Source organism: Sorex fumeus, unplaced genomic scaffold (assembly GCF_029834395.1).
Source record: "Sorex fumeus unplaced genomic scaffold, SorFum_2.1 ptg000063l, whole genome shotgun sequence".
NCBI classification, from domain to species: domain Eukaryota; kingdom Metazoa; phylum Chordata; class Mammalia; order Eulipotyphla; family Soricidae; genus Sorex; species Sorex fumeus.
In genome coordinates this window covers 38,513,402-38,530,497 of record NW_026606120.1, presented here as the reverse complement: position 1 = coordinate 38,530,497, position 17,096 = coordinate 38,513,402, and the positions used below count along the sequence as shown (strand labels likewise).

Sequence of the window (17,096 nt, the reverse complement as noted above, 5' to 3'; positions counted from 1 at the left end):
TGAAATGCAATCTCCATCTCTGACCAGTGTCCGGCAAGGTGGCTCAAGTGAAAGGTCTGAGAGACAGGCTTGATAAATTCACAGGAAGACCCTCTGATTCTCATGTGGCAAGCAAAGGGTTACAGTGAGTTCTTGGATGATGCTCTGCCTCTTAGGCTGGTGGGTAGGCAGACAAGTCTAGGAGCTGGTTATTAGACCTGGAGGTTCTCTGGAGACCTTCTCACTCTCTGGGTCCTTTGAGTGGGAGATGGAGAAGACACTTGTACAAGAGTACTCTACAAGAAAACTCTTTTTTCCCCCCAGAAAAATTCTGAACCATTGTTTTAGCCAAATTGAATACTACATTAAATTATTTGAAAATTACCAAAACAATTAATACATGGAGTTAAAAAAAGATAACAACATGTAGTTTTATAAGGAGCAATTTCCTAGTCACCTCTTTTCACTTCCTAGGAACATTATGCTTAACAGTTTGGGGCATATCCTTCTGTCTGCATGTTGGAATACATAATCTTCATGTATATTTGGACATTGCTATATCTGTATCTAGTTTCTAAAAATAGTTAATAAAATTATTTCAAATTACTTTGTAAATCAGATTCTCCCACTCAACAGTATTCCATGGATGAGATACTTTTTTTTTTTGTCATCGAATATAAAATGCTTGTTTTTTTAAAGGACTTCAAAGTGTGACATAGATTTCTGTCAAAATTCCATTATCATTTATCTTATTGTTGGAGTTTATATTTTCTCAGATATTTTTGCTACTGCAGAATACACTGAAATGTATGTGTAAGTGTAGCAGGTAAAAGTTCTAGAAGTAGAATTGCTGGATTGAGGACTATCTTAGAAATGTTGATAGGAACTGTCAAGCTGATTTGTAAAAATGTTATATAAATTTACTTGTCTACTAGATTATATGTTGCTGTTTTTTTATGCCAGTCTAGTAGATGAAATATGTCATGTTGTTGCCTTTATTTTCATTTCCCAGATCATTAATAAAGGTTAGCAACTTCTTGCATTTTATCAGTCATTGCATTTCCTCTCAGAAGCTTGCTTGTTTATGTTTGTGCAGGGTTGCTTAACTCTTACGCTTTCTAGGTGATAATATTCTTTATGATATATTCTTTCAATGTGATATTTGTCTCCTAGATTATTTTTTATTATTGTTCATGGATTTTTTCCAGTTTTTTGCTATTTTCTTTCTTTAAGAACTTTGAAATGCCCCACGACTGCAACTATAATGCTTTGACGTAAGTTAGAAAATTACTTCAACATTTAAGGACTCTGTGTTGTGCTTATCCTTTCTATCCAGCTTCATTCCCCTGCAGATAACTATTAGTGTCAGTTTTTTTTTCTAATTTTATCCAGTATGTATTCCCTTTTTTCCTTTTTGGGCTGGAGCTATAACACAGCGAGCGGTAGGGCGTTTGCCTTGCGTGTGGCTGACCCGGCTGAGCCGGGTTCGATTCCTCTGCCCCTCTTGGAGAGCCTGGCAAGCTACCGAGAGTATCTCACCCACACAGCATAGCCTGGCAAGCTTACCCATGACATATTCAATATGCCAAACGCAGTAACAACAAGTCTCATGATGGAGACGTTACTGGGCCCGCTCTAGCAAATCGATGAACAACGAGAGGACAGTGCTACAGTGGGTTGTTCTTGGGAGTGCTCTAGGAATCAGGGGCGATGCAGTGCTGGGGATCAAACCTAGAGCTCCAGCATGTGTTCTAGCCCATCCAGCCACCCCCAAGCCCCTTACCCATGGTTCTTTTTTATTTTTGCAAAATATGAATAAATCTAATCCTTATTTTACCCAGTATCAAGCAAATTCTATTTATATTGTCTGTGCTTTCCCCATAAAAATGATTTTAAATCATGGATAGTTATGGATGCTACATCCTGTGGTGCTTGGGGGCCAGGACCACTCTTGGTTGTGCTCAGGGTTTCCCTTGCATTTTTGTTTCATTTTTGTTTTGGGCTGTACCCAGTGGTGCTCAGGGCTTACTTTTGGCACTGCACTCAGGAATTATTCCTGACAGGGCTTGGGGAACGCCCTCAATCAAAACTGAGTTGGTCCTGTGTCCGACAAGTGCCCTACCTGCTGTACTATTGCTCCAGCCCTATACCTTGCATTTTAATGTAACAATATATTTGGAAGATATTTTTATATCAATTTGCATAAAGTCTTAGCATTTCTTTATAAGGGTAAAGGGTAAAGGCCCTCCCGTTGATCGTCGATTTGCTCGAGCGGGCCCAGTAACGTCTCCATTGGAGACTTTGTTGTTACTGTGTCTGGCATATCGAATACTCTCGGTAGCTTGCCGGGCTCTCCAAGAGGGACGGAGGAATCGAACTCGGGTCGGCCATGTTGGCCGCTTGCAAGGCGAACGCCCTGCCTGCTGTGCTATCGTTCCAGCCTAGCATTTCTTTATGAACAGCTATATCATATTTCACTGAGTGACTATATCATTCATACATCGGTAGGCTTCAGACTCGCTTATGCCCTAATATAACATTGAAAAATATATACCTTCTCACTGTCACTGTCACTGTCCTCCCATTGTTCATTGATTTGCTGGAGCGGGCCCAGTAATGTCTCCATCATGAGTCTTGTTGAATACATCACGGGTAGCTTGCCAGGCTTTGCCGTGCGGTAGAGATACTCTTGGTAGCTTGCCGGGCTCTTCTAGAGGGTCAGAGGAATTGAACTCGGCTAAGGCGGGCTGACTGCATGCAAGGCAAACGCTCTACCACTGTGCTATATACCTTCTCACATACTTAAATAGAAATTTAACTTTTAAGAACCATTAGAGTTAAAAAATATATTTTATAATATTAAATATAATATTTCTTAAAGTACTAGAGCTGTAGATTTAACCAACTGGAAAAGGCAACTTATTGTCAAAGCAAGCAGACAAATCAGACATAGTTACTTCCTGTCAGAGGAAGTTTAACTTCTTTTCAATTTATGCCATGCATGTTAACTAGATATATGATACCCCAGTCTTTGGAATTCTTATTTGAAGGTAGGTAGGTAAACAGCTGTGGTCTTGAGCCCAGCCCTATCTTTGTTTTCTAGATGAAATAAGGTTCAGTTCTTTGAAACATATCCATGCTGATCTCTGTTAGTGCTATGACTTTAACTGTTCTTCATTTGCCAGTGGCTCCTTGCTTAATTTTTCTGTTACAAATCTGTTGTGTTACTCTCACAAGCCACCCCCAGTCTCAGTGGTTTAGCATAGCACTTTATTATTCCTCATGATTCTGTGGCCTGAGAAGGCAGTTCTTCTGTGTTCTGTGGTGTCTGCAGGTGCTGGGGAGGCTGGGAGCTCCATGATGGGCAGTTAGTGTGGGTGGGACTACTGGGTTCTCAACCCCGGCTCTTGGTTCTCCTCTCTCTAGCTGGTCTTTATATCTGTCTGAGCTTCTCATGGTACAGCAGTTTGACTACAAGAACACTTTTATTTATTCTTGATGTCCTTTAAAATGTTTTTTAAAAAGTAGGTAATATAGTCCCAAGGGTAAAAATTCAAAAGGTATTAAAATCACAGCAGGAAGAATTCCTTTCAGTGTGATTGTCCAGGCACCTTTTCTCCTTATGTCAGTTATATAATGTCCTACAGATTTGAAAAACTGCATTTACAATCCAACGTGGTGAGCTTTGTCTTTTGATTAGGAAAACCTTCTCATCCTAAATCTGTGAAAAGTTTTCTTCTTGAGTTTTATAGTTTGTTTTCATGGACATCTTTACCTTGACTTTCCTGTGTGCATGCATGTTGTGTGATGCTCAGTGCTAGTAATACTCAGTGCTTGTGTGTATAGGAGGGTGTTTTTCATGGCAGGGCTCAGGGAACCATGTGGTATCATGGGTCAAACCTGGGCCTCCTGCCTGCATGCATCTATGACCTATCTCCTAGTGCAGAATTGATGGACTTTCTGGGAAACAAAATCTTTGGAGATTACTAATTGGAAATCTCCACAGAATTTCTCAACGCTCATGTGGAGGGCCATTCGCATGGGCAGAGTCAGAGGATTATTTTTTCATTGAATCACTATGGGATACACAGTTACAAAGTTGTTCATGATTATGTTTCAGTTGTACAGTGTTCCAGCACCCATCCCTTCACCAGTGTACATTTCCTACCTTCAGTGTCCACAGTTTCTCACCCCCACAGTGCCCCCTCCCCCCACATCCTGCCTCTGTGGCAGACATGTTTCTTTTCCCTTTCCATTTTTCCTTTAGGTGCTGTAGTGTGCAGTACTGTTACTGAAAGGGTATCACGCATATCACTTTACCTCCCTTTAGCACTCAGTTCTTGTCCCGAATGATCATTTCCAACTATCATTGTCATCGTGGTCCCTTCTCTGTCTTTATTGCCCAACCTCCACCTACCACTTGTGGCAAGTTTCCAACCATGTACCAGTCCTTCTGGCACTGTTTCTACTGTCTTTGGGTATTATCTCATGCTAGTTTTTTTAATATCCTGCAATTGATTGTTTTTTTTTGTAATTGTTTTGTAATTTTCTGTAATTGTTCTATGTCTGTCCCTCTCCCTCTGACTCATTTCACTCAGCATGACTCTCTCCATGTCCATCTGTGTTGAGTACCTTCATTTTTCCTGGTGGCTGCGTAGTATTCCCTTGTGTAGATGTACCATAGTTTCTTTATCCAGTTGTTAGTTCTTGGGCACTTAGATTGTTTCCAGATTCTGACTATTGTGAATAGTGCTGCAATGAACATAGGAGTGCAGATGGCTTTTCTGCATTGTGTTTTTGGGCACCTAGTGTGTATTTCTAGGAGTGATATTGATGGATTGTATGGGTGCTCAAATTCTAGCTTTCTGAGGAATGTCCATTTTGTTTCCCAGAAAGGCTAGACCAATTAGCATTCCCACTGGCAGTAAATAAGAGTTTCTTTATCTCTGCATCCATAACGGTGGTAGTTATTATTCTTTTTTGATATGTGCCAGTCTCTGTGATGTTATGTGATATCTCATTGTTGTTTTGATTTACATCTCCTGGATGTTTAGTGATGTGGAGCATTTTTTTCTGTGCCTTTTGGTCATTTGTATTTCTTCTTTGAGGAAGTTTCTGTTTATCTTTTCTCCCCATCTTTTGATGGAGTTGGATGATTTTTTTCTGGTAAAGTTCTACCAGTGCCTAAAATATTGTGGATATTAGCCTCTCATTAGATGAGTGTTGGGTAAATAATTCATGGGCTCTCTTTGTATCCTGGTCATCATTTCCTTTGAGGTGCAGAAGCTTTTTAGTTTAATGTAGTCCCATTAGTTTATCTCTACTTCCATTTACTTGTCCAGTGGTGTTTTATCCTTGAAGATGCTTTTAGCCTTAATATCATGGAGAGTTCTGCCTACATTTCCTCTAGACACCTTACAGATTCAGCTCTGATATCAGGATCTTTAGTTCATTTTGATGTGACTCATGCATGGCATTAGCAAGAGGTCTGAATTTATTTATTAATTTTTTTGCATGTAACTTCCAACACCACTTGTTGAAGAGGTTTTCCTTGCTCCACTTCATATTTTTATCCTTTATTGAAGATAAACTGATCATGTACTTTGGGTCTATCTCAGGATGTTCAACTCCATTCCATTGATCTGAGGGTCTGTCTTTATTCCAATACCATGCTGTTTTAGTTATTACTGCTTTGTAGTACAATTTGAAGATGGGAAAAATGATGCCTCCCATATTTTTCCCAAGGATTGCTTTTACAATTTTGGGGCAAATTATTATTCCATATGAATTTCAGGAGTGTTTGATTTATTTCTTTCAGTAATGACATGAGTATCCCTATAGGGACTGCATTGAATCTGTACAATGCTTTGGGGACTATTTCCATTTTAATGATTATTAATTTTCCGAATCTGTGAGAGAGAGGATATTTTAAAATGTGAAAACAGCCTTCCTTTGGACATTTTTGTGGGAGAGAGTCTGAGGGAGGGAGAGGGAGAGGGACAGGTTATAGAGGGGGGAGAGGGGGAGGGAGTATGTGGACTTGTCTGGGGTGGAGAGAGAGCACTCCAGTTCATATGCCAGCATTAAAGTATGGAAGTAAATGACTCAAGAGGGGAGATGCAGGCGACATGTGATACAGGCAATGCATGCACGTGGGCAACATATGTGTTCAGGCAGCACCTGTATGAGTCAGAGGATTTTTAAACAAGTGAATCTGGGAATTTTCCAACCTGTATTGGAAAGGCAGAAATAGGAACCAGATGAGTTGGGGATGTTGTGTAAGATATAGGAATGTGCTGGAAAAGCTGGGAGATTTGGACTTGTTACTCATCCTTAGGCTTTGTAAGGACCATTTGACTTAAGAGCTATCTGTAGGGTTCCTTTCAGATAACATGCACTGGGAGTTTCCACTTGATGTGAGTTTTTGTTCCTATTCTAGAAGGCACTAATTTTATTAAGAACCTGCTGCATATTATGTGCAATGCTTATTATTTTATGCATGCTGTTTTGTCTTACCCTCTTGACAGTCATTCAGGTTTTGTAAATCAACCTTGTCTTCATCCAAAGGATGAAGAGTCAGATTTTAGTAAGGTAAATGGTTTACTGAAAGTTGACTGACTGGAAAGTCTTGGGTGATTCAAAATTGAACCCAATCTTGGGTCTAATTTCAAAGTTAAACCCTTTCCCAACATCTCTGAAGCATCAAAATAACAATATAAAAAGATTATAAAAAATTACATATGTAATTTCTAGGTATCAGTTATTTTTAAAACTATGTGAATTGTTTGCCAAAGAGTAAAGTGATTATGGCAACTGATTCTTATTTTGAAAATAAAGGTCAAAGGAAAAGTTATTCAATTTGGTTAATTTGCAGTTACCTGGTTGCCCAGCCTGGGGTATTTTTGTGTGGGCAGATGGGAATGGGGGAAGGGAGAATCAGTACATTCAAGTGAGTCAGATATGCTGATGCAGTAGGGACTTTCAGTATGCACCCACTGCATTTTTGTATGCATTTTTCAAAACAGAAAAGACAGACTGTAGAGAAAGATATTTTGATCCTTATATAAGTTAGCCAATATGTAGTATTTCTTTGGTCCAGTTGAACTTCACATTCATTGCTTTCAACTCCTTTCTTATTCTGGTACCGGATTTCTCTGGTCAGGTGTATTGAGGTAGGTGTTTTTGTTCTTGAGGAGTTTTTGGAAGAGCCGGTACACAGTGTGGGATAGGTGGAGAAGAGGATTCGAATCTCCTTTGGAAGGATCTCTGTGGGCTGGTTGAGAGATAAGGTTTTAGTGGTGATGACTGACAGTTTAGGTTTTCCTAATTCTATGTTGGTGAACTGTGTTCCTGTCCCTATGCTTGCAAGGCAGGTGCTCTACTACCAAGGAGTCCCTGGGCCCTTCTGATGGTGAAATATGAGAATTGAGAGAAAAAGTTAAGAGTGGCCAAATCTCAGGGGATAAACATTGCCATCTTCATTGGAAGGAGTCTCTCTGTCTCTCTGTCTCTCTCTCTGTCTCTCTCTCTCTTTCTCTCCTCTCTCTCTCTCTCTCTCTCTCTCTCTCTCTCTCTCTCTCTCTCTCCCTCCTCCCCTCTCTCCCCTCTCTCCCCTCTCTTCTCTCTCTGGCACATGCAAGGCTCAGTCACTGAAACACATCCGAGGTTCCCACACCACCTCATTTGATGGGTGAAGAAATGAGAAAACTGCTCTTAGTGGAGGTGAGAAAGGGGTTTTTACCTTACTACCTGTGTGGAAAATAGGTATGGGAGGCAGTAATGAATATGTGGACTATCTAGGCCTCTTGGTTCAGCTTCTGAAGTGTTCTCGCCAACTGTTGATTGCCTTTTGTTTTGAGTGGAGATTGGGATTGCATTTTCTTGTTTGGAGAGGAGCTTTGTTTGCTTTTATTTTTTAGATGGAGTTTTATTCTCTAGGGTTTTTGTTTAACTCATTGCTGTCTTGGGTCACTCCTTGTAGTGTTCAGAAAAGAATTATATGAGATTCCAGGGAGCAAACTGATTTTGGTTGTATGCAGGAGAAGCACCTTATCCTTGTACTGTCTCTTTGGCCTAATCATGGTTTCAAGAATAGTTTCAAGAAGAGCTATTTCAGATGCTTTGAAAAAAATATGCTGACCACATGTTGATGACTGTGGAAGAAATGGAAGGTGAGAGGAATGAGACAGGGAGGGTGAAGGAGGCATCGTCTCTGATGGGATGTTTTCAGTGAATGGCCTGAGAGGCAAATGCCTATGAAGGTTTAGGAAAGAGTCATGCTATCTCCTCCTCCTCCACCCGCCTCGTGCTCCTCCTCCCCTTCCCCCTTCTCCTTCTCCTCCTCCTCCCCCTCTCGCTCCCCCCCCTCCTCCTACTGTAATCAAGGTCTGGAATACTTACGGGTTTATTTGACCTTAGGTCTATGTGTAAATATTCTCTAAGGGTCTGAATATTAAGCTATTGTCATGAAAAATTTGAAGGGAGTGAACTTAAAATGGTATTTTTCATGGACCCAGGATCAGTAGGCCTTGAAAAGACAGAGAAAGATGGGGAAGAGTCTAGATCTACCGGCATAGGCCAGAGTGCTGGTGTGGTATGGTTGGAAATTTAGGGACATATGGGCGGTTTTATTGATTGGTGGATTCACTGTAAATCCTCAGGGAAGGGCAAGGGACGGGATCTCATTTCCTCTCATGTACAGCTTAGCATATTCCTGTCACTGAGACTTCATCATCTAAAAGAAAAGTAAGGTCTCAGTTGAGGTCAGAGCATAGCTGAAAGTCACAAAAAAAGTTAGGGAAAGCAAGCTCATTAACTCCTGTCTTTGGCACCTGACTTCTGGCCTGTTATTTTAGATGAAACTTGGTTATTGAGCAGAGATGAAGTGGCACTACACTAGAATAATCTCTGACTTCTCACCCCTTTGTGTGGGGTCTTCTTCTGGGCCTTGGTGGGAAACAGGACCTCCCTTTAACTTGAAGAAGTCTGTTAGGACTCAGAATCTCTCTCTCTCTCTACTAGACACTTAGGGCATGTGGATGGGGGGGGGGGGGTGAGGGTGGGGTGGGGAATGGGCTGCATTCCGGAATCCAAACAAAATTGTCAAATGTAGTCCCTGCCACATGTAATAGAGGTAGACAGGAACAGAGAAAGTAGATCACCTTTTTCAGAATCATCTGGGGAGCTTGTTAAGAATGCAGGCATTTGGGAGTAAGGCTAGTAGCTATCTGCACAGATAACCAATCCCCTAAGGTGAGTCTGCTGCCCATTAAACTTTGAGAACCTCTGAGACAGAGAATGAACGAGTTAGTTGAAAAAGGCCTCTTGGGAGAGTAGGTCTTGAATTTCAGTGTGATAGCTGACTTTAGGTGATTCTTATCTTTGATGCTGTCCTTAAGCATGGACCTGCGGAACCTGCTCACTTGAGGACACCAGGCCGTCACTGAAGAGTGATAAGTGTCTCTCCCCACCCATAGGTGGTGCCGCTAGAACGTGTTGCCACGTCTTCACTACTGCGTGCTAACCGCCAAGGGGACAGAAGTGGTGTGGGAGGTGACTGAGGATGGTGTCTGCTGGAGTGTTTGATTCATGTTGCAATTGGAGCACAGCTTGCAGGGCAAAATGGCAGCCTGGTGGAGTGCACTTCCTGGGTGGGGGTGTGTGTGGAGAATGCTGTGTCAGCAGGCAACATCATTTCAATATGCAGTCCCTGGCACTTTTCCCACCTTTCGTTTGGCCTTGACTCACCAGGAGTCCCTCATGTGTCTGGGATCTGGCCAGTGAGAGCAGTGGTCATTGTTGTCCCAGGAGACGAGTGGGAACAATTTGGGAAATAGTTGGTTCTCCTCTCCTCCCTTTGTGCAGCTTGCCTTCTGCTCCATACACTTGTGCCTGCTTTATCTGATGGGAACACAGTGTTTTCATGTTGGGGTGGGTGGAGAGAGGGAAAGAACAGTGCCAAGTTAAGAAGAAGGAACAGAGTAAAGAAGGGAACAGATCTGTGTTGTGACATGGAGTAACCAGATCATTAAGAATAGCACTGGTTCTTTGGAATGGCCAGGCCATTCCTGGAGAACAGCCAGTTGGGCAGAGGGGAATGCTATACAGGCTTTGACCAAGATGAAAAATGGAGCATTATGGAAACATCAAGAAAAAGAATGCTCAACGAAGCTCTGTCCTGGCTAATATCCCTTCCTTTCTAACTGTACTGCAGCTAATTGGCAACTCTAACCATTATCTTCAACTTCTGGAGGGGTTGCACTTAAAGTAAGGCTTATAAGGTTCAATGGAGAAATGAGTTCCAAGTACCCCAGCTTGATGGTTGGAAGTGAAATTTGAGTTGAATTCCTGGCTGAATAGGGACATCCTCGTCTGACTCTAAACATAATGTTAGTTTGTCGGGTTAACTTGTGCCCTGTTATTCTTCAGTGTCTTTGATCAGTTTTTCTCTTGAAGGGAGGCATTGGAGAAGGTGGGTAACAGCCAGCTTCTTTAATTGGCCCCAGTAGTTGGACATGGAAGAAGTAGTATCAACAATTTTTGAGTGCTCAGTTTGGGGGTTTTCAAACTTTGGCCCACAGGGCAATGCCAGTACGTAAAAAAGGTTGAAAACCTCTGCTCTAGTGTTGTGTGTTCACAGCCTCTGAGACTTTCTTCCTCACAATCAGGTGTTCTTATTGCTCATCCTAAGTCGCTGTGGAAGGGCAGTTACAAGCACATCCTTCTCGCCTTCTCGTTCTATAATTCTGAGTTGTGTTAGCGAAATGCACGTTTGTATTCTTATATAGTATGTACTCTCTCTGCAGCCAAGTACCTGAAGCCAAAGGAAAAGCTGAAAGGTCCTTAAGTGGCACCCCGTGCCCATGGCAGGTGAACCCTGCCTTGGGGGACCTTCTGCTTCCCTAGGTGCTGCCCTACCGCGAAGACTTCCATCTCTCTGCAAAGGATGTCACAGTGCCTTAGGGAATGGCTCAGAGCCCCAGAAACTGGAAGGAAATAGTTGGATCATATTTCTTTCTTAGCTAGACACCTCCTGGACTTTTGATTGTAAACAAGTTACTGAGTTTTTTTTTTTGATCATGGAGTTTCTCCTCTGTAACCTGAGTAAAGTGTTTCTTGTCCTACAGATCTTGCAGGACTGGGATGAGGTCCGGGAGGCAAAGGGTGTGAAAGTTTTCTGAGACTGCAAAGTACTGGCCACACCTGAATGATGAATCTTGTTATTCATGAGGGTCTGGGAAGGATCTGGGTCAGCACACTTCTCTCTGGAGAGAGGAGGAGGGGCTTGCATTCTTGTATTAACTACACACTGAAGTCTTGTCCATTTAAGGTAATAACAAATAATGCTATCAGTGTCCAGAGGTAGCTTTGGGGCAGTGGTGTCTGCTCAGTTCTAATGCTGCCCTTTCAGAAGGAACCAAGTTACAGTGGTGGTGCCAGGGTAGGAGATGGGCAGGTGGAGAGGGTGGCCCTGTTGCTCTCATGCAACCCCTCCTCCCCTGCTCCTGGATGTGCCTCTCCTTAATCTAAGTTCCATCTTCCTCGAGTTTGTCTCATTGGAGAGGCTGAATCCCCAGGAGTAGCTTAGAGTGGAGGAGGCCTGCTCCTGCCCTGCCAGCTGCCTGCGGGAGGTCAGGAAGCATGGTGTGCTGGCGTTTCTGTGAGGGAAGGAGAAACCATTGCTGGTATGGCTGGGCAGGAACGGGAGCTGGGTTGGCTGTGCCTGTGGCTGCTGGTTGGTTGTTATAAAGGCGTGGGTTACAGGCTTCTCAGACAGGGAACCGACCCTCCAGGCTTTACTTCTGTGAAAAGACTTCCAGTTACCAGGCACACAGCCTCTCATGTCGTGCCCAGTCCACTCTAAAGTGGGTTTCCAGTGGGCTAGGACAGAATGCCCTGTTATCCTTCCATAGGCCATTGGCAGTGCTTTGGGCCTGAGCCCCCTACCCATTTTTCTCCTTGTCATAAAAAGGGCTTGTATAACATACTTGAATTCACTTGGCCATCATATGCTCATGTAGTAAATAGTTCGGCACTTACAAAGTTCAGGATTTTTTAATGAGGTGCTTAGGAGACACAAAAGTACTATAAAGCAGATTCCAATCTTTCTGAAGTTTGTGGCCAAATAAGGGAGCAGAGTCATACACTGGGGAAAAGTTGAAATGTAGTGTATGGACTGGAGTGATAGTATGGCTGGGAGGGAGTTTGCCTTGCATGTGGCTGCCCTGTGTTCAGCCCCCAGCACCTAATCCTCAGCACCCCCTGGACTCTCCAGGAGTAATCCCTGAGCACAGTAAGCTTGGAGCACCACTGACTGGGACCTGCCTCCTCCAAGAAAAGCCACAATATGTAGTATAAAGGAAACCAGGAAAGACTGCCTGCTTCTATGGCATTTGAGCTAGACATTTAAATTACCAGGTGAAGTTAATCATGATGACATGCGGAGGGCCTGCTATTGGCGGGAACTAAGGCATGGAGGGAGGAAATCCAAAATTTATGGAGATATGGAAATGGAGAGTCTGGTAAGAGGAAGAAAGTTGAGAAGGCCAGGGGACTGAATGCACGAACATGGCTACTATTAAGTGCTGTACCAGGAATGCCACATCTTTCCTGACACCAAGCAGGCACGGGAAACATCTGAAATCACTGGCACTGATGTGACGAGACAGACATGTGTGCTTCTTGTCGGTTGTCCGTGTCCTGCCTGCCTGTATTGTACGGTCCATCAATGATGTTATAAGTATCCAAATGACCTCTGGCAGGAAAAAAGATACCTTACCTCTATGAAGAAGTGATGTTCTTTCCAGCTTACAGAGGAGGAAGCGGGAGCTTAAGGAATTTTATGGAAACTGGTAGCTATTAGCAGGATTTGAATCCCTGCACATGACTCCAGAGTCTGTCTACAGTCCTGTCTGCACTGCAGGGTATCCCAGGACAGCACAGTGATGAAGGGCCTGTCTCACACCAGCCCGCCTCCCTTTTTTGGCACAGGGGTCAATCAGTCTTGAGCTGGGACTACCTCTGATCCCCTCTGAGGAATGCATTCAGGCTCTGGATCTTTGGCGCTGCCCCCAGAGTCACGGGCGACTGGTTTTCCTGGTTTTCCGTCCTGTCTTGTAGGAGGAGTCACTGGCCACTGGCATGGGAGACATTCCAGGATGGCAGGAGAGCCCAGAATGAAATTCAAGACTTGGCCTTGATGGTGGTTTTCATGCCTAAGATCACCTCTAACCTTGCTTCTTTGTGGAAACCATCCTTGGCTCCCTTTTCTGCTCCCCTGACCTCCCCTTGGGCCCCACGCGGGCTGGGTCTGCACCAGGCAGCGGTGTTCTGCACTTGTTCCTTTGTTGCTGTGAAACGGGCTCCGGCACAGTCAGCCTCTGTGTGGGAGGACTGGTGGCTGTCTTTGCAGGCAGGCGTTTGCTTAGAGCAGGCTGCGTGTGCGCCCCGCGTCAAGCAATCCTGGCCTCCTCGAGTCAGTGGCGGCGGGACGAGGTTCTGCTGAAGGGACTGGTTGTGAAGGATGAGTTCAGGGTGGGATGACGGACCGCTTCTGGGACCAGTGGTATCTCTGGTATCTTCGCTTCCTTCGGCTGCTGGATCGAGGTATTCTTCTCTGTGGGGTGTGTGTGTGTGTGTGTGTGTGTGTGTGTGTGTGTGTGTGAGAGAGAGAGAGAGAGAGAGAGGAGATGTATACTGTGAGACAGTATACTGAAAGGTGCAGCAGAAAGACGGGAAGCGAGGGCAAGAACAGAGAGAAGAGGGAACAAAGCAGGGCCACTGGGGAGCATCTGATGGAAGATGATTCTTGCTAGGTTTTCATCCAGCTCTGGACTGTATGACTGTAGTCAGGGACTGGTTAAGCTGTGTAGTGCAGGGCTCTGGATAGAACACTCTGAGAAGCAGTGAGGAGAATGGTCCCTACAACAAGAACCTGGGGTTAACAGACATAGTGCCAGATCTCAGCCTGCCACTTTCCTGCTCTCTAACCTTAGACTGAGTTATGACACCCTTCAGAGCTGATATGACGAGCTCTGTCTGCAGGGGTTGTTGTGGAATCATTTAATTCATGCTAGTAAAAGCCATAATGTAATAGTTTGGGCATAGTAGGTGCTTGTAAATGTTTACTCCTTCTTCCAATTCTCTCAGCATCCTGGAGCTGCAGCAACTGTCCTGTACACAACTCCCTTGGTGCGTTACTACAGGGAGGGGTGGTAAGGGATTTGCAGCTCATGGAAAGGATAGGAAAGACAGTTTTACTCCTTTGATTAATTTGGCATTAATACATCTCACCATCAAATATTAATGATATTTGTCTTTTGGTAATGTGATGTGATTATGCATTCTGTTGTAAGGAAAACCCACTGTTAACTTGATTTAGGAATTGAATTTTTAAATGTTGATTGTTATTTTTTAAAAGCTTTGGTTTCTTTTAGAGTTTGGTTTCTTTTCGAGTTCTTTTAAAATTTTGCTTTAATTTTCTATGCAATACGGTCTTGGTGAGATCCTTATCAACCAAGGGATCAGTTTTAGGTATGCTGGGAGGTGCACACCTGGTCAGAGCAGAGTACTGGACTGAGCTGGTGAACCAGGGCTTTTACTGGGGAGAAATCAAAGATGGAGGAAACCAGAGCAGTACATGTGAAGAGCAGTTTTACTGTTCTTCCCCAAGAGTCAGGTTGGTGGGAGCCCAGACACGAGAAATCAGAACTTATTTGTGTAAGTAACAGACTTGGGAAGGGAAAGGAGACCCAAGGAGACCTTAGGTGTGAATTTCCCCATAGCTATGCAACCTCAGTTACTTCCCTGTGTCTTCTTTTCTTCATTGTAAAGAGGAGGAGGAGGAGGATGCCAGTAGCATCCGTTCAGAGGTTTGTGGTGGGGGTGAGAAACTGTAAGAGAGAAACTTAACCTAGGGCCTGGTGTGAAGTAAGTATCTCTTGTTTCCTTTGATTACCGGGATGGTTAATTCTCCCTCCCCTACCAACACATTGGGAAAGATGGAGCAGGTGCTTGGAAAAGTCCAATTAAGAATACTTGGAGACAATTTATATTAAGTGTAGGGTGCAAAATATACGAAGATCCTAGTGTTAATATTTATTTATTTTTGGGTTTTGGGCCATACCTGGTGGTCCTCAGGGCTTCACTCCTGGCTCTGTGCTCAGGGATCACTCCTGGCAGTACTCACAGGACCATATGGGTTTCTGGGGATTGGACCTGGATTGGCCACATGCAGGGAAAATGCTCTACATGCCGTACTACCTCTCCAACCCCAGGTTAATATTTAAGCCCAAACATTAATAGTTTACATTTTAGAAGATGCTTGACTCCATGAATTGTACACTTAAGTTAAAGTGCTGGTTCCATTATTTTATAAATGCCCTTGAATAAATGATTTTCCTCAAAACTGACCCTTACTTGTTAAACTGAAAATGGAATATTAATAGGACCAAAGCCTGTATTATAGAAATGAAAAGGAATTTATTGTGCTAGTGATGTGAAAGTGGCATATTTTCTTAGAAATGCCAGGTTAATGAGGGTATGAACTTATAGGTTAACCTGCTCCTTTAATAGCAAAAGTTTGTTGCCATAATTGTTTGTTATTTGATGCTTGTTCTGTAACCATGTATGCCTTTTATAAGCAGTTCCTCTAGGTTTTTTTTCTAAATGTGAGATATTTTAACATTCCTCACTATGTAGAAAAATTTAATTCAGGTTTTTTTAGCGTAGACCTTTGATTATGTGGCTCAATTTTGGTTAATGGGTATTTAACCAGAAAAAATGGGTATTTTAAATACTGCATAGTCAGTTGTGAATGCCCATATCCATGTTTAAGTAGAATGTTTGGATGTAGCAACTTTCTTATGTTAAGACAATGTTGTGCAAAGCTGAGCTGTATCAGGAAATGCTCAATAAAAATTGCTGAATGAAAAAAAGGACGAGTCTATTATTCATGGTAATAAGCAAAATTCTCTTAGATAACTCTTCGTGTAATAGAATTTTGCTCCATTCCTCTGTTTGAGGATTCTGTATCTTTCACCTTCATCATTGTTGTGCTGCATGTCATCTTGAAAGGAACAGGTTTCATGAAAGTGAGAAATGAGATGAAGTGGGACATGATGAGTTTAGCCCCGGAAATGGAAAATAATCGACAAGCTGTATGCCAGCCTGAGTCATTCTCTTGGCTGTGACTGGGAGATAATAGATCTGTGATTTGACACACCTAGGAAAAGGGAGGAAACATGGGTGCATGCATGTTGGAACAGAAGAAATGACAGCATTTGCTTGGTAATTGCAGACTAATCTTTTGTCTTCCCCCATCATCATTCAATTAAGAGTACAGGTTTTACAGATTTTAAAAAATAGAAGGGATTGTTTTCTAGGGTTGTACTTAACTGTATGTAGAGCTATATGTGATAACAAACTTCCAACTTGTACAGATATATTATTTTCATGATTTGCTTCTTGAATAGCAGATGCTATTTTTACTGGACATTTTTCAGTAATGTTGTGTTCAATGCTTACAGACTGTGACAAGATGGTTGGTGCTCAGACAGTAAGAAGCATCAGTGGTATTATGAAAGAAGTAATATATTTTGTTGAGTTTTGTCTTATTTGTGGAAGCCTGATGAGTGATATGGAGTTTATCTTACTTTGTTTACATTTAACATTTATTTTATCGTGAAAGGGCAGCTAGAAAGGTATACTCATGATTTGTAGAAAATTGGGCAGTGTTCACCCATGTTGATAAAAGCCCACCACGGACAGTACCAGCAGTGCTTTTAGGAGATTCACAGGTATCACTAGAAGCTCTCCTGCTGGCCACTGCCTGAATCTGTTGGGAGAATAGTCTTGCTGGTGTTGGCTTCTGCCTCACTGTTCATTCGCCACCCAAGAGCCACCAAATCCAGTGAATACTCTCATAGGACTCACCCTTTTATAAGATTACCCCACGTTTCTAGTTTCCCTTTTATCTTTCCACTGGGCCTCATTTTCTGCCTTGCACTAATTTCTGGTTCTAGGGAGCTGTCTCTTCCAGCCTCTCCGTGATTTAGCTCCCTGTCTCGACACACCTTTTAAGGGACATTCTCATGCCACTTGCTACCTGTATCCCAATT

General features: G+C 42.9%; 1 protein-coding gene across 22 annotated transcripts in view; it reads left to right on the top strand.

Moving 5' to 3' along the window:
- Nucleotides 1-17,096, top strand: part of KALRN (kalirin RhoGEF kinase) — a 792,058-nt gene that overhangs the window by 79,140 nt on the left and 695,822 nt on the right. For 2 of the 22 annotated variants that reach the window (XM_056127416.1, XM_056127406.1), the window contains exon 1: nt 13,405-13,584. The exons of 17 other annotated variants lie outside the window; for them this stretch is intronic. In XM_056127416.1, the coding sequence (XP_055983391.1) occupies nt 13,518-13,584 (67 nt within the window). In that variant the 5' untranslated portion in view covers nt 13,405-13,517. Of the gene's footprint in view, nt 1-13,403; nt 13,585-17,096 lie in introns of those variants that run through there. 3 more of the 22 variants (XM_056127412.1, XM_056127421.1, XM_056127423.1) reach the window with 3 other exon arrangements.